This window comes from Cydia fagiglandana, chromosome 16 (assembly GCF_963556715.1).
Source record: "Cydia fagiglandana chromosome 16, ilCydFagi1.1, whole genome shotgun sequence".
Taxonomy (NCBI): Eukaryota; Metazoa; Arthropoda; class Insecta; order Lepidoptera; family Tortricidae; genus Cydia; species Cydia fagiglandana.
In genome coordinates, this window is record NC_085947.1 from 6,897,471 (window position 1) to 6,918,315 (window position 20,845).

Here is a 20,845-nt window from a genome sequence, read left to right on the forward strand (position 1 = left end):
GATACATGATACATGGGTTAACGGGTTGACTCATTCATTTAATATCTAAAGGGTCCTAACCTGATTATATGATGGAGTTTTAGCTTGGTAAATTTTATTTTTGCCAGATAAACTTTTCGTCGATTATGTGTGCCTTGTAGGTTGAATACTCCACAGATTCACTTCACTGGTTACTGGTAGAGAATGCTTCAAGGCGTTAGGTCGTCAATTGTATTTTATTTTGCAATAAAGTTTAAATAAAATAAATAAACAATAAATACTTCCTAATGCATTAACATTTTTCAAACGCCCTGTATGAGCGATGACGGGGTTTTTACCTCAATCACATAAGAGCGTAATGTACCGTGCAAATTAGATGTTTTAACCACGAGTGCAACTACCATATAAATACTAGACAGAGGCTCTAACTACCATAAGTCTCTCGGAATTCTTAGTGATTACAGTTGACCGCTGACACAATGGTATGTTAGCCTTAAGCAAACATTACTTAGCACATAAGTTACAAGATCTATTGCCTTACCTAGTTTACCTACGCTCCACGACATCTTACAACTTTGCTAAGAAATTTTCGGCCTCTTTAATTTCCATCTTATTAAGTATTATGTATTGAGCTGGAACGTCTGGATTAGATGGTAGTGTCATAATCGTATATTGTACGTACGTTTTCCGGTGTTGCGATTTAAATTTCAAAACTATTAAACTGTCAATCCGAATATGATCCAAATAAGAGTAATAAGACCATCAAGTGTGGAATATATCAGACATTCTCTGGTAGACTATTATGTGTATATGTATGGATGTATGTATAAACTCTTTATTGTACAGTCAACGGTAAAAATATGGGTGTACAAATCATTTCAAAAATATATCCCATAACCCTTATGTCAGTGAATTAAGAACTATGGGACATATGTTTGAGTAAGTTGTCTACACCCATATTTTTACCGTTGACTGTATAAAACACAAATTTATTATTGACATACTGAAGCTATTTATTAATTGCATAATTCAACACAGGACCTATCCCGGTATACTTCAAAGCATCGCTGAACAATAAAGTAACTCCTCGAACTCACATTTCAGATGATGAAATACTTTGTCCTTCTGTGCGTGGCGTCGCTGGCGTTGGCGGAGGAAAAGTACACGGACAAGTACGATAACATCGACCTGGACGAGATTCTGGACAACAAGCGGCTGCTGCAGGCCTACGTCAACTGTATACTTGACAAGGGCAAGTGTACGCCCGAGGGCAAGGAGCTGAAAGGTAGGGAACTTCACATGTACTTTGTAACTTACACGTAGTGATTAGCGACATCGTGTACCTATGGCCATCAATCCGATTCTATTTTTACTGACTAGTTCACAAGACAGTATTTGTAGGTACACAACGACACACAACACATAATTGCAAGAAGTATTTACGTCTACGCCTCGGCTAGTCTGTGGCCATGAGTAAGCCCATTCATAATAAAAAAAAAAAAAAAAAATTTAGTTTGTTATAAGGTAATTGTGGTAGGTATAGCAAAAAAATTTAATTTTCTACCCATTTTGTACTTTGTCACAGACATTAATAGGTATCAGATCTGAGGGCACTGTGACAAGGTACGAAATGGGTAGAAAATTAAATTCTAATGACTATACCCAAAACGGAACTCAAAGATTCGGACGTATTAAATAAAAGTCCCCATGGTTTTAGGATCACCTCCATTTGCAAATATTAATATATGTAAGCGGTAATGAATATCGTCGGTTGAAAAACCGAATATCTCTCGTTATTATTGTGTGTCGAGTTCATCTCTAGTCTGTAGTATGCGAAACGTTCAAGTTGATAAACAAGAAAAAAACCGAGTGCGGGTAGTTCGAAAAACTCGTGCAATAGAAGATTTTGATGTCAACTTTAGTCTTTCTCAGCGAACGGAGAATACGGTCCTCGAAACGTCGGAGGTAATTTTAAAGCTTATTTGCAATTAAAGATTTTGATGTCAACTTTAGTCTTTCTCAGCGACCACGCGGACAATGCGGTCCTCGAAACGTCGGAGGTCAATTAAGTCCCGTTTAAGAAAATCGAATGTGTGAAAATCATGAAAGATTAAATCAGTGTTTCGACAATTTTTTTAGCTTTCCATCAGAGCAGGATTATGGAATCTGTGAGGAATTGACGCAATTCCTTATGTAAAGTTTCTCAAGTATTTTACTAACGCCACTTGCACCATCCCACTAAGCCGATGATAAGGGGTTAAAAAGTAAAAAACAGTGGTAACACCAGGTTTAACCGGTTATCCCCGGGTTAGTGAGTTGGTGCAAGTAGCGCTTACTGGAGCACCCAAAACTCGTCTTGGGAAGAATTTAATCCAGATAAGAATCATATCAATACAAGATCTTTATCGAATCATTGGGATTCGGTTACCATACATTTTCAGTTTACCATTGATGAATGATAATATGGCAGACTATAAGTTTTTCGTGTATTTTACTCATCGAAGAGTGTCGCAAACTGCGAATAAATAAATCTGTAAATATATATTCATTGTTTTTCGAGTGCCAATGATACAGGTTCCTCGCCTTGACCTGGCGCGTCTTGTATGAGTAGTATCGCTTGAGACAGCTTGATATATTTGGCTTATTATTCTGTCCAATATTTGATCAAATGTGCATTGCGTCTCACTCTCACATTAAGCAAAATGTGAGACGCAGTCACAAATTTGATCGAATGTGCATTGCGTCTCACTCTCTCATTAAGCAAAATGTAAGATGCAATTACTTTGATCAAATATTGGCAGATGGAATACCCTTACCAAATTATAAATATCTTCAATAAGTATTCAAGTAGGTATATACTTAATATAAATCTCCTGTCCGGGAGTGCTTTCTCATATAGAGTTAGACCAAGAAAAGTCTACAGCGATTTTGATAGCCCACGCAGTGCAAGTGTTATTTACACGTCATAATTTCGTAGAAGTTTGACGTTTAAAATGACGCTTGCACTGCGTGGGCTATCAAAATCGCTGCAGACTTTTCTCGGTCTGACTCTACATGGGGATCGGCATACCTATCACATCAGAAAGTCCATAAGAGTGACATTCCATTTACAACTGCAGCTGCAATACTGTTCATTTTACTATGGAAATTGACAATGACAATGACAGCGACGCGTTTTCCATAGTAATATGAACAGTATTGCAGCTGCAGTTGGAAATGGAATGTCACTTTAATTTAACATCATTTATCTGAAAACCCAAACCTGAATGAGGTAACGCATAATCAGGTAAATCATTTTCTAATTTGTGTGAAGCATACATTTTCAAAAATGGCTTATGACTTGAGTGTGTTTTCATTTCACCCAAACCTCTAAAGAACAATACTTATTATACATATTTTTCTGTCAGTAGTGTCAGTTAAATGTAAAATAGGTGTCTGTTGCAACAGGACGAAAGTCGGAGGGCACCAAAGGCCGGAGTTTAAAAACAATGATTACTTTAACCAAGATATCTTGATCTTATTTCTTAGAATTTTGATTTAATATAAAAACACTGGCTTTAAGTGCTCTCTGACTATAAATTTTATGCACTATCAGAACCCATCCAACAATAAAGGTTTTGTTTGAAAGAGTGTACATACAAACTTTGATAAAATTCTCTACGTTACTTTAAATTATTTTTAATAATTTCCAGACCACCTAGAAGACGCTCTTCAGACGGGCTGCGAAAAATGCACCGAGGCTCAGAAAAAAGGGACCGCTAAGGTTATTGATCACCTCATCCAAAAGGAGCTGCCGATCTGGCGCGAGCTGACTGCCAAGTTCGACCCTGAAGGGAAGTTCAGGAAGACCTACGAACAGCGAGCGCGGGAGAACGGCATCACCATTCCTGAGGAATAAACAACTATCCGTTTAAGGGCACCCTAGGCACATTTACATAGATGTATATGTAAGTCAGATCTGGTCCTGTAAATGAAGTGACGTAGTGTGAACTAATCTAGACGTGGGCGAAGTCGCATCTGCGAGGCCCTATTCCTTCACTGTGCCCGACAGGGCAACGCCCCACTTCGCCCTCGCCTAGCTACGCCACTACGTAAATCCCTTAGATGAAGCAGACTGACTTTCTAGAGTCTAGATCATAGACAATCGAACCAGAATTCTGTCAGATTTATCCGACCGAATTCAGAATACTGATGTGTCTGGGGTAACCTTACAGCTTTTTTGCATCTCCCCGACGATATTGACGATTTGAATTTGATGTGATATTATTAATAAAACTTAGCTTTAATGCCTGTAATCTGGTATGACATTCTGGTAGTCACATTTCAAAACTACATAACAATTAAATTTTTTTATGTTCCTTGTAAAAGTCGTTACTCAATTAATGTTGACTAGTTACTGTAATCTAGTCCTACTAAAGTGTCCCTAGGTCCCTACTGTAGTTATGTACCTACATTTAACTACCAAGACTACTGTGAAAATAAATTAAACATTCATATCACACTATAGGTCCTAGTATGTAGACAGTTACCCTGATTTAAAGATTTTATTGATGGTTTTGTATGATTTTTATAAAAAATATACCAAAATGATATCATTTTCCAAGTATTTTATTTCATTTTACTTTGCATTTTTCTAGTCTTAGTTATTTATAGGAAATATTCATCTAATCTTAATAAAAATATCTGCTTAGTCTCTCATTAATGGATAAAAGGCTACCTACCCAAATGATAATTGGAAATTAAACGAACTTACCTGTAAGTGAAGTTCTATTTCAATTATATTAGCTGCACAAATTTCGAAATGATAATAACTATGTAGTACGCCGTACTCATACAGCTTCTGGCCATGGTATTTAGAGTATAAAGTTAAAATTTCTCAACGAGAATTTTAAAATTTTTATAATATTTCTGAACGCACTGTCTGCGCGGGCGCGCGCACGACGCTGCTACCAAGTCTACCAACCTCATTTAGTTTAGAGTAACAAGCCAAGTTATAACACTATTCACTGCCAGTGACAGCTAGGCGGGCTCTCTGTTCTTAAGCGCTTGTCACTACAAGGCGGAAAAACACATGTTATCGCATATACACATAGCTTCGCCAGCAGCACGCGCTGGCAGTGAATATGTCAGCAGATGTGACAGCTTGGCTCACAACTCAGCAAAGCCAATATTATCTTAAACTTTGACAGGGATTTTTACACTATTAGAATCCCTGGTTGTCTCAGGACAACGCGGGTAGTGGGCGGGATGGGTTATCATTTCGAAATTTGTGCAGCTAATATAATTGAAATAGAACTTCACTTACAGGTAAGTTCGTTTAATTTCCAATTATTATTACGCTGCACAAATTTCTTCAATGATAATAACTATGTAGATGTTTAGAGATATTTAAAGTTTATTTTTGGCTTTGCATTACAATCAATAATTAGCAAACCATTGCTTTACTTAAAACGTAACTGTTTAGGTATCATCAACCATGTATTTAGGTAACTCTTATAACTATCTCAAGAGATCCAGTGAGATCAACATTTACTAAACTTGACTCTCATAATTATAGTCAAATGAAACAAAAGATAATTTGTTCCTTCTTAATACTCAATTAGTACTATTTAAAAAACTTAAATTTGTATAAAACTACAACAATTAGCAGAGACAGCATGGGCTGTTCTAACAAAATCAACAACTATAGCAACACATGACGGTGCGTTGCTGCTTAAGACATATGACAATTTTGAATACTTATTTCTAATTAATCAGAAACTAAGGATCTTGCAAAATCAATATTTGGCGCTATGGGCCTATTATAAAATTTAGCAAAAACTTTGGAAGTGCCACTCCAACCTGCTGTTTTTCTAATTACATCGATATTCACTCCCAAACGATCTGCGGCTGACACCGATGCATGGCGAGTTGAATGGGAGGCGAAAATGGAGGTATCAATACCACTATCTTTTAGCATATTCTTAATCCATCTACTAATTGTTTGGGAAGTGATCTCTTTATGGGGTTTTTTGAAGGCGATAAATAATCGCTCACAACCACCACGAATATCCTTCGTCATGTTAATATAGTCTAACAATGCTTGACCTGGGCAAATATCAGGTTTTTCTTTGAAATAAGGTAAAGATAGCACGGGTTGATATGAACCCGCTCTGGAAGTTTTGATCAAGTCTGAAATTTTGATAAGAATTTTATCAGAATAATGGTAGATGTTTGATAATTTTATCAAAGACAGGGTTTGCACTCTGTGTGCAGTAACAATAGCTAATAGAGTTACTAATTTTTTGCTTAAATTTTCCAAAGACAGATTTTTATTAGGTGACATTTTTGACAAATGATTCAATACTAATTGAGGATCCCAGGTTACACTATATTTAGGTTGTGGCGGGTTTAATCGAAAAACGCCCTTCATAAATCGTTTCACCCTATCATCTGACGAGATCTTATTTCCTAATAGAAGCACCAGGGCAGATTTACAACTATTGATACTTCCATACCCGGCTCCATCACTACACAATTCTGTTAAAAAAGCAAGCACTTCCGGAATAGAAGCCTTAAAATAATCAATATGATTTGTTCCACAATACATATACCAGCGTTTCAAGTACGTGTCATACTGCTTGACGGTGTTGGGCGCAAGGGATTCCAACATAATTTCGGCCGCACCAGACGACACGCCCCTCATAGATAGCGCTTTCCGGATAGCACCGCGGCAACCAGGATAAGACGCCGTTGAAACCGCTGGTTGCTGGAATAACATTTAAATAAATGAGTGCTAGGGCCTAATTCTATACATCTTGTTTTGACCAGTTTTGTAAAAATAGGGTACCACACCTGAGCTTGCCATTTAGGTACAATAACAATGCCTTCTGATTTTTCTAAAATAATTTTTTGCAATACCTTAGGTATCAGCGCAAATGGGGGGAAAGCGTAGAAAAAATAAGGTGTCCATGAAATTGTGAAAGCATCTATTTGGAAAGCATCAGGGTCCCTTGTCCAGGATACATAGCGCTCACATTTTTTATTTGCGCGACTAGCAAACAAGTCTATATCTGGAATTCCAAAATACTGCAGAACGATTTCAAAATATTCATTGTTTAATTCACATTCAATTTCCGAATGAGCCTTTCTAGATTCCTTATCAGCTATGACATTGAGTTCTGATTGAATATAGGAGGCAAATATTGTGATGTGTCTCTTTTCACACCATTGCCATATTTGCCTCGCAATTGAATTAAGGTGTAAAAAACGTGTTCCCCCTAGGCGGTTAATGTATGAGATAGCTGTGGTGTTGTCTATTCTTAAAAGTATCTCACAATCGGTTAGATCAGAACAAAAAATCTTTAAACATAAAAATGCCGCCATAAGCTCCAGATAATTTATGTGATGTTTTCTCTCATCATCATTCCATAACCCAGCGGCCGTCTCATCTCCACATGAACCGCCCCAGCCTGTCAATGAACTATCACTATAAATTTCTTTGCTAAAATTATTACACTTCATTTTACATTTTGCCTTATTTATTGTTTTTAACCACCATTTTAAATCATTTTTCACACTAAGTGATATAGGCATATTGCAATCATAATTGTCATTATGTTTCTGTAAGTATTTATATTTTTGTCTTTCCAGTTCTTTAGTATACATATAACCATATTCAGTAGCAGGACAAATAGAGACAAGTAAACCAGTTAAATGTGCAAGGTCCCTAATATAACAATTTTTCAATTTAATGAATGACTTAATCTCTTGTTCAACTTTGGACTTTTTCTCATCAGGTAAGGAAAGTTGCCAATTTTTTGAATCCAATATGAAACCCAGATATTTGACAGTTCTTTGGGGTACCAGGGAGCTTTTGTCATAGTTTACTTTTAGTCCAAGATAGTTAATGGTATCAAGTGTAACTTGTACACTATTTAAACATTCATTATAAGTGCTTCCTACAATAAATATGTCATCTAAATAATTACTCAGTATGTGACCTTTGGATCTTAGATGTTTCATGACAGGTCTGAGTAGCTTAGTATATACATAAGGAGAAACATTTAGTCCAAATGGTAAGACCTGAAACTGAAATATTTCAGTTTTCCACATAAAACGTAGGTATTTTCTATAATCAGGGTGTATAGGTATTAAGAAAAAAGCATCTTGGAGATCTAAAGTGCTCATAAAGCAATTTGGTGTCATTAGCTTTATTGCAGTTCTGATGTCTTCTAATTTGAAGTGTTCAGTTGCAATAAATTCGTTAAGATTTTTTAAATTTAAAATAAATCTGTACTCTCCATTAGGTTTTGGCACGCAAAATATTTTTGACAGATATTGACCTTTACAAGGTGAACATTTTACAATAGCGCCTTTTATTAACAGCTCAGAAACAAGTTTATCTAGTATTTGAGCGTCGAGATCAGGGAAGTGATCATTTTTTGGAATAACTGATTGAATTGGCCTAGATAAAAAAGGAATTTTATATCCTGATATCCAGGACAAGACCCTTTGGTCATTGGTGACATTTTGCCATTGCTCCAAAAAATATTTAAGTTGACCACAGTAACTCATACCAACCTGATCATTTAACGGCGGCTGTTGTAATGTCGGTGAGTGCGACGCTTCTGCTGATGGTGTGGCTTGGCAGAAGAAGTGTTGTTCGGTTTCCTGTGGTATTGCTTCTGATGACCTCGGGCTCTGGGTTTGTGTGTGTTGTTGGTCGGGCCTTTGAAGTTTAAATTACTGGGTTGTATCTTCTTCGGTCTTTTTGTGTTTTTTAGGTCTTTGCTAGATTGTTCAATCGCTTTAGAAGCCTTTAATTTTTCAGCTAAGTTTTCTCCGAAAAGCCACTGGTCTACCTCACAATCTCGTAAAGTGTCGCGTGCGGTTTTGTTTTCAAGACCCGATATTATGAACATCTTCCTTAGTTGGGATTCCCTGTGTTGGTAATCACACAAGAGACGGGCAGAGTCGCTCAGGAACATAATAACCTCCTCATTACCAGGTACCAAGCACAACTTGTTAAGGGCTAGACCAATCGCGGTCAGGGCACAAGAAACTTCATTCTGCTTCATTTCGATCGCCTTGTCCCTGTGAACAAGAGTCTCGCCCGCTGCAACTTGAGCCTCTAAATTCATTTTGGGGGCTCCAATAATTTTGCAGTTATCTGGAGCGGGATATTTTTTCATAATCTTGTCTCTGTCATCTTTATTCATACCTTTCTTAATTATATCTTGCCAACGAGAAGCAACCTGTCCAAGAAGGTTTGGACCAAATGCAACCTCTTCTGGTGCATCCCCGAGCAAGGCTAAGATGTTATCACTAATATCTTCAATTGCTGAAAAATGAATAAGCACTTTAATGTACCTACTTGAAGATGAGTAAATACAAAGAGACGGCCTTAAACGGCATACCACTTTGATTAACTCAAGGGTAAAGAGCTGTGTCTAACCGAACACGCCACAGAACCCAGTAGGTATATCTAGCGAGAGGTTTTTACATTCACCACGGTATGACAGTGGGCATGACTGGCGTGAGTAATAACTCAGTGCTGTTGGCAAAGAATGTGTCTAGTATGACAACACCACAATGCCCATGACTGCTGGCGGTGAACGTACCTAGCACAGTACGCCAAATATTGCCAAATGCAGTTAGCTACAGATATGCCTAGTAAAGCATTCCAATTAGCTCAGCACAGCCTTTTAGAATATTAAAGGACTATTGTCATTGTATTTCTTACCTTGCGTATCTTCTTTCTTATCGGAATTTTGTACTAAATCTTCCTTCTCTGGCGCTGCTTTCTCCGGTTCACAAGAGAGATCGTCCGCAGTTTCTATAACTATTATGGGCGATCGAGATCTACTTTTTGATGCCGAACGAGATCTACTTCTCGGCGGCGGAGATAGGGATCTTGATGTAGACCTAGAATAGGTCCAAGATCGTGATCTCGATCTCGACCTGTAAGTATAACGCGGCCGGTCATATCGGCCATGTCGATGAGACGACGCCGCACTTGACCTTGAACGTGAACATATCCTTTCTTCTAATTTTCTAATTTGTTCTCCCAATTTTGCAATTGGGTCGCTGTCTTCTTTTCTTCTCCGCATATTTTAAGGTAATTCTTTACGTTATTTATACAAAAAAACACTTTTTATGATAAAAGACGTAATTGACGTAATGACCATAAAGCTGCATGAAAACGACAATGAGGTTGGTAGACTTGGTAGCAGCGTCGTGCGCGCGCCCGCGCAGACAGTGCGTTCAGAAATATTATAAAAATTTTAAAATTCTCGTTGAGAAATTTTAACTTTATACTCTAAATACCATGGCCAGAAGCTGTATGAGTACGGCGTACTACATAGTTATTATCATTGAAGAAATTTGTGCAGCGTAATAATAATAAACAGGAGTGGTCATTTCTCCATACAAACGTACTCGACTGTTTCCTCCGTGAGTTTTGATGCTAGAGCAATGATTTTTTCAACACAGATTAATATTGTCAATATCTGTGTCGGACCGTTTTGCTTTTATTGATATTTTTGTTTTTTAAGGCGCTAGAGCCCTTCAAAAATGGCCAATTGCCTCATTGACTATGCCGCAATAAGAGGCGTAGTCATCATCTCAGCCATAAAACGTCCACTGCTGAACATAGGCCTCCCCCTTGTACCTCCATACGTGCCAGTTGGAAGCGACCCGCATCCAGCGTCTTCCGGCGACCTTAACAAGGTTGTCTGTCCATCTTGTGGGTGGACGTCCTACGCTGCGCTTGCTAGTCCGTGGTCCGTGGTCCGTAGAGGCGTAGTAGTATTCAACTGATATCAATTAGCCAAAACAGCAAAACGGTCCGCCACAGATAATTTCATAATCATTTAGATTTTCAAATTTGGTTACGATTGGTTATGTTTTGGAGGAGGAAACAGTCGAGTACGAAATCTCGATTTTTGAGATTTTTACGCAGGGTTTCGCCTTATCCTTATCGCACTAGTTTTAGGAGCCGCTTGCGTTAGCGAGACGGGTAAATTTACCTAAAATGTTTTAAACTCAGCTCCGGTTTCGTTTTAAAATAAATGTTACAAAACGAAAGTACCTAAACGTGATAAATCGGTTTTTTTGGTCTCTAAATAAATACTTTTTTCGAGTTCGGGTGCTAATCCGTTAAATAAAAGCCTTTGTTTCTTTTAAGAGCGGTCTACAGCCACGTGCCAAAGCAACCATGTCGTTTAAAAAGCAACTATCGTGATAGTATTAAGGTTCAAATTCATATGACAGCTTGTTCAGAGAACAATTAGGGTGGTCTTGTTTTTAGAGATAGCAAAAACGTGTTATCTCCGAATGAGCTGATTCAAGAATTTGAACCATATAATTAGAATGGTAAATTTGCTTTTTAAATGGGTTTGTTCCCGTTACTTACGTCGGGGCTATTAGCAGTAAGCATTGTAACCACTGCATAAAGGAAACAATATCTTTTGTTTAACAGATTAGGGTCCCAGCCCGAAAAATTCACCTGAGATTATTCAAACTATATCAAATTTTTACAAGAACTACTTGAGCGTACCATCCAGTACAATCGCGGTAGAAGTGAACATCTTAAAACTCCCTTCTCATGTGATGTCAGCATGTCGGTATCTCTTTGTCTTTCTTTCTATATCATATGTTTCTATATTTTATATTTTTATATCCATTCTTTCTATCTCTCTGTCACTTTTAATTTATACCCAAGTTATTCACTATCAAATCACGCCATCTACTTACATAGTTTACTCCAAAGGCGTTAAAACTACTTAGTAGTAATTAATTGCAGTAATCCTGATTACATTTCCTAACTCCAATAATTAATGGAGCAATAAACAATAGAGGACAATAAGAATCTCGTTTACATAGACAATTGTTTTGAACCCAACAGAGCAATTATTTTGCTCTTAACAGGCATGAGTCCACCATGTAATTAATACCTTAACAATGCCGGTTCAAGTATACCTGCCGTAACTACATTTGAAAATTCATTCAAATGCATACCTTACCTCCTTACTACAAAGTCCATAATTGAATGAGTATTCAATTGCAGTTAATTAAGGTATTTTAAGTAAGGAACTACACAACGTCTATCAAGGATTATAATTGCATCAAAGCTGAAATAAAAGGGAATCGATTTCCGATTAATCTTCAGTGTGCATCAATATCTGAAAGATGAAGTTGTTGGTACTGTGTTTGGGCCTCGTTTGTCTGGCCATTGCAGAGGAGAATAAGTACACGGATAGATATGACAATATGAATATAGATGAGATTCTGGCGAATAAGAGATTGTTGGTGCCATACGTCAAGTGTTTACTGGGTGAAGGACGATGCACGCCGGAAGGAAAAACACTTAAAAGTAAGTTATAGTATAGGTATCCTTATGTTTTGTATAACGTTTCCGTAAACAGATTTTTCCTACCTGTAATATCTTTTTTATACCTCTCTCCTGTGGAAATCATAAAATAAATAGGCTTTTAAACCCTACAAAGCGAAAGTCAAGAACTATAAAGTAAAGCCTATCTTCTTGTTGAACCCTTATCCGCATAAACCTAGTCGTATTATATTAACCTCTGTGATTAAATATAATTATTAATAATTATTAATTATAATATTTATTTGTGTAAAAATGTCCTATAATATTTATTTATTTATTTAATTATTAAATGCCCACAGAAGTTGGTAGAAGCCAATTCTAACATTGAATTACCTGAAAGAGTAACAAAATAGATTAGACCGTATATTGTACATCTTTAACAATTTTGCTGTCGATTGAAATGCTTCTAATCTGTAATGTACTTATGAATACAGTACCGAAACGGATTACTAACATTTGGATTTAGGCTACATTTATAAAATTCGTTGAAATCTTAAAAACCAGTAAATATTCTTTTTAACAATAATTTCTACTGATCTACCGGTTTTACAAGCATATGACGATCGGTGGGTGTAATAAAAAATCTACTTAAAAGATTTTTTGTATATACTTATGCTAACACCATACTAGCCGAGACAATAAATCGTCAGTATCCTGTCTTATTCACATTTAAAACCACTTTTTTTAGAAAAAATAAATTGAACCAGTCAGTAAACTGGTTTATTATTGCAAGTTTGATTGCTCCGGAACTTGTCTTATTTTATTACCAAGCGGAAGGCGCAAGCGTCACCGTTACATCTTGGGCAAAATTGTTTTCACCACACCAACTCGGAAAGGCTTACTTTGCACTTCAAAAACTGATCGCAAAGATGCATTTTATTCACATGTAAGGCAAAGTAATCAAATGCAAATTTTGAGTTGTTTTCTTATGTTTTCTGGTAGAATTGACTTTTATATGATGATTTTGAATAATAAATATTTAATAACATTTATTTTGATTTGATTTATTTGATTTTGTTTGATATTTTACATTTAATATTTGCTTCGGGTTGGTGTGGTGAAAAATTTTGTGTTTCACTCGGGGGCAAATTTTGTTTAACCCTCGTGCTTTGAAACCCTCGCAACGCTCAAAATTCCGTAGCGGTACAACAACTTTGCCCCCTTGTAAAACAAATAACTATTTCTTATGTCCAGCTGTTCTCTTGAATTTTGTCGAACATGTTATTTTTAATTGTATTTGTAGTAGAACCCCAAGTAATATTACTTATCCATAACTTTTGACGCGTACCGCCTAATTCTGCATCATATAATTTGCAGCATTTGCAGTATACTGCGTCAATCACCAGTCTTTGGCACATTACTGTCCTTGTCAAAAGGCATTCATGTTATTTGATTCTTAAATCACGTAAAAATCCAAACTAACTAAATTATTGTCTCATTCCAGATACCATCAAAGACGCCATGACGACCTCATGTGAAAAGTGCACCGAACAACAGAGGAAAGGCGCCCGAAAAGTCGTCAAGCACTTAAAGGAGAACGAACCGGAATACTGGACTCAAATGAAAGCCAAATACGACCCTGGGGACAAATACCAGGAGAGCTACGAGGCATTTCTGGCCCGGGACGACTAGGTGAAGGCTCAACAGTTCTGAAACTGACCTGTATTTGTAGGTACAATGACGAATAGATTAAATAAAATATTTATTGAAAACATATTATTATTGTTTTAATACTCAGATACTTTTAAGTCAAAAAATTTTTTTCTAATAACCACTGTAACACAAAACCTCCAGATAAGTACCTATCTAGCTATCTACGCATTGTCCCAAACATGTTTGAAAATGTGTAGCCTACATCAGGGTTCTCCAAACCCCGGCCCGCGGGTCAAATCCGGCCCGCCCAGCGTTCCAATCCGGCCCGCGGGAGCCAGGCTCCAGAGGTTCAACCCTAACAGCAGCAACCAGATCCAGATAGAGAAATGTGCAAAAAATAAAACCGAAAAATGTTTCAAGTCATTTATTTTTGCATAAATCTGATCAGTCTTTTGTTTACAATCAAGTCCAAGTTCTAAGCCCTTACGGTCCTAAGTTCGGACTCGTACTTGGCCACGTATACGCGCTTAGGATCGTACTTGCCGACCAGCTGGTTCCAGTATTGGCCCTCCTTGTTGATGAGGTGTCCGATGACGCGACGGGTGGCGGTGCGCTGATTCTCTGTGCATTTGGCGCAGCCGTTTTCTAGGGCTTCTCTGATGTGAGCTGATGACAAATTGAAGTAAAATTATATAATGTACCTCGGATATGGTAGATGTCGCTTTTCAGCGTACGAAGAGGGCGTTTAACAACATAATGTCTAGTTTAAAATTAATTTAAGAAGATGAACTGGCATTTAAAATAGCGTCTTATTAGGCCTGTAGATCTGTAGCATCTATTCACTTGCCACTGAGATCATACAAACATACGTTCGGTCAACGTTAAATTTATCTGGGGCGTCTTGGTCACGTTGCTTAGGCTCATAATTATGTTGTATGACTTGTATGAGTCAAAATCTCAAGCAACTAACGTAGGTATCCTGACCTAGAGATTCGTATACATAAAATATGCCTATACCCCCTTATACCTACTGGTTTTCTATACCTTTGTACGTCATTATAATTACAGACTTGTGTGCCTAACCAAGCCTAGCCTAGCCAAGGTGACAATCGCTTGCGCTACGATAACCAAACGCTTCGTCTCTCTATCACTCTCCCATAAAAGTGCAAGAGCCAGACATTAGCGTTTCATTCGGGTCTCTATTGTTTCCCAAATAGTTTTAAGTCATAATGTATTGTTTGTCCGAATTTTCGTTAGTCATAATTGGTTTTTCTCGGAAACGCGTCACTTTTCAGGATTGCCCCAAAACAAACCTAACCTAACCTACCCTATCTATAGCACAACCTTAGGAAAATCCTGAAAAGTTAACGGTTTCAGTTTTATGACTAACGATAATATGTCAAACAATACAATATGACTTAAAACTTTATGGGAAACAAAGGGATCCCGTTTCATTCGCTACGGAGCAAACGATTAGCGTCTTGGCTAGGCCGACAGGCGAGCAAACATGGTACCGATACCGGTTGAACTAGCTAGAATAAACGAAACGTGAGTCTGGCACGTGACGACTAACAATTTAGACTTTTTTAATATCGTCACGTGGAAACATCGGAGCTATTTGAAAGTATGAGACGAATTTTATTATAATCGAAAATCCTACGGGTTCGAATATTTTTTTTTTATATCGAGAAGGAAGATTTTATATATCTACAGTGTTTATTTTGCGACTACCACAACCATCTACCAACTTCACCTACCAAGTACCTATATATAAACATAGATAGTACACTGTCTCGAATTATGCCGGAGCTTCTTCTCATATGCATATCTCAAAAATATGAAATATTGAGCTTTGCGACGTGAGGTGTTCAACTTCAAAATTAATAGTGAGCTGAAAGAAGTGATTCTTTTCGTAGCTCACAAGAAAAAAATAGCCTAGCCTCATCTTGATTGCTAAATATATTTTTAAAGACTATTTTTAAAGTATAAAAATCACATTTGTGTCAAACACATTTTAGAAAAACGGACAATACATTAAAAGTTACACTGGCATACTAATATTATTTTAATTTGAACCTCAAGTAGGTACTGAAAGAATGTATCCCGCCTGTGCAGCCGATAAATTATAGCTTTTGATTCAATTAAGTTTGCGTTGTTATACAGGTACCTAATAAGCGAGACGAGATAAGCATACAAAAAATATGTACGACCGATCCCAAACAAATGTGATAAAAACCGATTTTTGAACACTTACATTTGAGCTCCTTCCCAGGGGGAGTGCAGGGGGCCTGACCCAACAGACATTTGACGTACGGCACCAACAACCGGCGGTTTGACAAGATCTCACCCAGGTCCACATTATCGAATCTGTCCGTGTATTTGTCTCCAGGCCTCGCTGACACCACCACCGCCAATAAGCAGACTAGAAGCACAGCCTTCATGTTTGTTTTTATTTTTTATTTTCGACCAGTGCTCGACCAGCGGTGAGATAGTTATGATCTTCTGCTGTTTAATCTTTCTTTTATAGTGTAGAATCTTGAAAATTAAACAGGTTTCTCAAGTCCGAGAAGTACGGTAAATAGCTAATTTAATAGATGCGTCAATTTACTTTAGACAGAGAAAGTTAGATGATAAAGATTGGCAAGCTTCATGAAGTCTCGTTGGGGTCCCTTTGTTTCCCGTAAAGTTTTAAGTCATACTAAATATTGTTTGACATATTATCATTAGTACTAAAACTGAAACCGATAACTTTTCAGGATTTTCGTAAGGTTATCCTATAGATAGGTTAGGTTAGATTTGATTTAGGGCAATCCTGAAAAGTGACGCGTTTCTGAGCCAAATAAATTATGACTAACGACAATGCGGGCAAACAATTCATTATGACTTAAAACTTTTTAGGAAACAATAGAGACCCACAGTTTCGTTTCTAGCCATTGTGCTTGCAACGCCACTTCGCGAGATTTCAGCCCCTAACTAGTATACGTAGTAATGGTTACATTGGTTACATATTATGTAGCGCTTACAGCACTTTATAACTAAATGTAGTGGGCATCTAGGGGCCATTAATCACATGTTGAGCAGAGGTTTCTTAAAATAAAATATATAAATAATAAATATATTCAGACAATATTACAAAAATCGACCCTGGTCACCAACTCACTGTCACTGGTCACTGTTTCACCAACGTGACAGGTGCGACGAATTGTAAAATCACTGTTGCTGACGTCACAGGCATCCATGGGCTACGGTTACCGCTTACCATCGGGCGGGCCGTATTCCTGTTTGCCACCATCATTGTATTATTAAAAAAAACTTTATGATATCGGAAAAAAACAGGTAAATCTCTTGCTAAGTTTATGACAATTGTCACAAGAAACACTACAATTGTCACAAAATTCCGACATATAACTCATTACCTGTCAAGAATTACCTACAATTCTTCTAAATCTTTGACAATTGTCAGAAACTTCGCAGGAGAAATATCTGTTTTATTCCGATATAATAAAGTTTTTTTAAATAATACAATGATGGCGGCAAACAGGAATACGGCCCGCCCGATGGTAAGTGGTAATCGTAGCCCATGGATGCCTGTGACGTCAGCAACAGTGATTTTACAATTCGTCGCACCTGTCACCGATGTGAAATTGGGGCCTGAGTAGTCTTACAGTAAGCTCAGAAACTTGCCGGGATTCGAACCCTGAATTTTCCGCTTTGTAGTAAGGGTTACTACTATGTAATCTACAGACTAGGGACTTTAATAATTAATAATTACGAATTAATTTGAAGTAACGGGAGAGTAAAACCGCGGAAAAGGTGGATGGACTGTGAGAGAGATGATAATATGAAACGAACGCGAGTGAATGATGAGATGGAATGCAAGAAAAAAACATGCTGCGCCGACCCCAAATGAATGGGAAGGACAAGCGAATGGTGATAATGGTATGGAAATGAGATCACTAAAGTAAAGCTAAAGTAACGTCAATGACGTGCAACTTTGGATGGAGGTTTCAGTCTTTATTTTTTACCTGTCCCTTAGTCATAGTTCCGCGGACAGTAATGACGTTGGGTTTATTGAACTTGACCATCAATTCACGCGAAATCTGTTTAGTGATAGGACATGAAATAGGCTCGTGATTACCTAAAATGGTTAATGTATAAAATATCAAGTTTTTGGACGCTAAATTAATTTAGACCGAATGTACTTATATTATGGATGCTCATGACAAGACATGATAAAGGATTACTCACGTTAGACCGGGCCGTGTCCGGTCCGAAGTTTCCCGGGCATCGTTTTCTATGGAAAGCATCACGTGATCGACTGTCATGTCATAGAAAAGTAACCGCCGGAAGCTCCGGCCCGGACACGGCCCGTTCTAACGTGAGTCATCCTTAAATCGCTCGTTTAACCTAATAATTTCAATAAGAGATACGGGTAAATATGGCGATATAAATATTTAAAATATTACTTCTAGATAATATTGGTGGATAAATAGACCACCTAAACGGAAATAATGTGGATAAATTTCCTCCGAGGATTACCGAACGCGGTAATGTAGAAATAAAATTACAGACATAGAATAGCGCCATTCCCTAATTTTTTAGGGCGTAAAACCTAGAGCCGCTGGCAACGCGAATGTGGAACCTTGAACTAAGTACCGTAAAACGGGGTCAACAGAAATCGCGGGGTGAATAGAGACATTTTGAACTTTTTCTTTCAAGTTATTATATTTAAAAACGTACATCTCTAAAATCCGATTTTTTGGAATACATATATATTAGACTATTTATTCTCTACATTGATACCAAAAGAAGTTAATCAAACTGCCTAAAAGTTAGATTTTTTTGACTCTATAGGAAGGCCTCACCGAGGTAAGAAATGAAGCCTGTCTGAACTTTGTTCTAGCGGTAAATGTAGTGATATTAACGTAGTGAAAGTTAGCTTACCTGGTAATATAGTATCTGTAGTATCTAAATAATAAATAATATCACCAATTTTCTCTATAATTAAGAATTTTTGTGCAAAAAACTATCAACATGCACTTTTACGTGAAAAAGGGGTCAGTGGACACGCATATGGGGTGAATAGTTACACCATAGGGGGTGATTAGATACCACAAAGGGGTGAAACAACACGCCTTGGGGGTTAAAAGACACGAAAAAATGTTTTTGTATCAAATAACTGTTTAACAGATATATATATACTATTTGCCAATAGAGTATCTGCGGTTTTAGAACCCGTGGGCATGGCGAGGGACGACGGCAAGCGTCCCGACGGAGCCACGTTGGTGCCGTGGAAGTTAGGAAGGGCCCTGGTGTGGGACGCAACATGTGTCGACACCTTTGCGCAATCCCACATTCAGGGGACCCGCATTCGGGCCGGCGCTGCGGCTGACCAGGCCCAAGTTCTCAAGCGCCGCAAATACTCGACGTTGCTCAACGACTATGAGTTTGCGGCGCTCGCGGTTGAGACTTTGGGTCCCTGGTCAGCCGACATGAAAACATTTATAGGAGCATTATCGGCGCGGCTGGTTGACACCACAGGGGACCCCAGGGCTGGTGCGTACCTCTCTCAACGTATTTCCCTTGCGATACAGAGAGGTAATGCCGCCAGTGTCATGGGGTCCATGCCGCAGTCCGACCTGTTGGACGGGGTGTTCTTTTTATAGTTTGGTTTTTTGTAGGTAAGTATATTTTATAGTTTGTATTTTTATTTTATTTCTAGTTTAACTTTAGTTTAAATATTGTATCCAATATAAGTATAGTTTTTATTATAAATAAACATTATAGTATCAACATAATAATGACCAAATTCGATGCCAATGACAACTAAAACTTCATATTTCTATTCACCCCTTTCGTGTGTCTATCGACCCCGTTTTAAAGATATGGAGAAAAAAGGCATTTTTCTTTGATTTTCTCTGAATTGGGTGGGTCAAAATTGATTTCACAAATGCAAAATTGAAGAACTAACCAAGACGCATAAAATGATGTCTAAATTTTTACTTTTATCATTTGGATTATTGGTGAAAATCGTCCTTGAAGTTGAAAATCGTGTCTCTTCACACCGTTTTACGCTATGTACTCGCTTACCACCAGGCGGGCTGTTTGCGTGTTAGTAACAGTAGTAGTACGTAGTAGTACACAACATACGTCACGTTGAAGACTGCAAAGATTCCAGTAAAATCCATGGGAATATCAAGATACATAAGAATGTCGCACGGGAAAATGTTTTCTCATCAAAACAAATGAATCAACATCCGAAGTCGGACTTTAGAACCTATTCAGGTATTATTACAACGCAGTGTTAATTTTATAGCAAACGGTGATGTCATTGTCAAGTGTAAAAGTTTTTTTACCGTCACTTTTGACACTGACTGACAGATCGGTATCGTATCGCTATGACAACTTATAAGCATTTTTCGAATACGGCCGTTATTATCGCTCTTGAATATACGCGGCCCTTAAAGCATTCAACTGAAGGTCCCAAGTGGATAAACTTTCTCGACATTTAGTTTCCTTACTTTTTTTCATACCACGTCGGCGGCAAACAAGTGTAGGGCCTGATGATTAGTAATCACGGTAGACTATGGACGCCTACAACTCCGGGGTGCTACATGCGCGTTGCCTACCCTTTAAAACCCTGAAGAATCCCATACCGTAGCCCCTTAAGTAAACCTCGGCATCAGCTTATGCATTCCGCAGCCGGAGCGTGCGCTGGAGCAAATTTTTAGAGTAGGGTAGGGTTGGGTGTGAGGGTGCGGGTCTAGGGTGTGGTTGTAAGGTGTGAATCTCAGTGACACAATACTATATGACGGACAGATTAGCCCGAGCCCACTTGCACATGAGAGGAGGCCTGTGCGCAGCAGTTGAATTATTAATAATACGACAGGCAGACAGACA

At 37.9% G+C, this 20,845-nt stretch overlaps 3 protein-coding genes across 5 annotated transcripts; 1 reads left to right on the top strand and 2 right to left on the bottom strand.

Moving 5' to 3' along the window:
• The first annotated feature begins 328 nt into the window (after positions 1-328).
• LOC134671857 (allergen Tha p 1-like) lies at positions 329-14,068 on the top strand. 3 transcript variants are annotated; one of them, XM_063529713.1, is made up of 3 exons: positions 329-461; positions 1,084-1,264; positions 13,797-14,068. In XM_063529713.1, the coding sequence occupies exons 1-3, from the start codon at positions 459-461 to the stop codon at positions 13,982-13,984; spliced, it is 372 nt and encodes a 123-aa protein (XP_063385783.1). In that variant the 5' UTR covers positions 329-458; the 3' UTR covers positions 13,985-14,068. The 3 variants fall into 3 exon arrangements, with proteins under 3 accessions (XP_063385783.1, XP_063385781.1, XP_063385782.1); XM_063529711.1 differs by lacking the exon at positions 13,797-14,068 and adding an exon at positions 3,672-4,576 and having other exon boundaries at positions 330-461; XM_063529712.1 differs by lacking the exons at positions 329-461; positions 1,084-1,264 and adding an exon at positions 12,113-12,334.
• LOC134671841 (uncharacterized) lies at positions 6,614-10,131 on the bottom strand. The gene is made up of 3 exons (XM_063529692.1): positions 9,704-10,131; positions 8,542-9,301; positions 6,614-6,727 (listed from the first exon to the last, which is right to left on the bottom strand). The coding sequence occupies exons 1-2, from the start codon at positions 10,068-10,070 to the stop codon at positions 8,550-8,552; spliced, it is 1,119 nt and encodes a 372-aa protein (XP_063385762.1). The 5' UTR covers positions 10,071-10,131; the 3' UTR covers positions 6,614-6,727; positions 8,542-8,549.
• A 286-nt stretch (positions 14,069-14,354) lies between the features above and the next one.
• On the bottom strand, positions 14,355-16,434 carry LOC134671860 (allergen Tha p 1-like). The gene is made up of 2 exons (XM_063529715.1): positions 16,200-16,434; positions 14,355-14,611 (listed from the first exon to the last, which is right to left on the bottom strand). Exons 1-2 carry the CDS (start codon positions 16,384-16,386, stop codon positions 14,421-14,423), a joined length of 378 nt encoding a protein of 125 aa, XP_063385785.1. The 5' UTR covers positions 16,387-16,434; the 3' UTR covers positions 14,355-14,420.
• Positions 16,435-20,845: the final 4,411 nt, after the last annotated feature.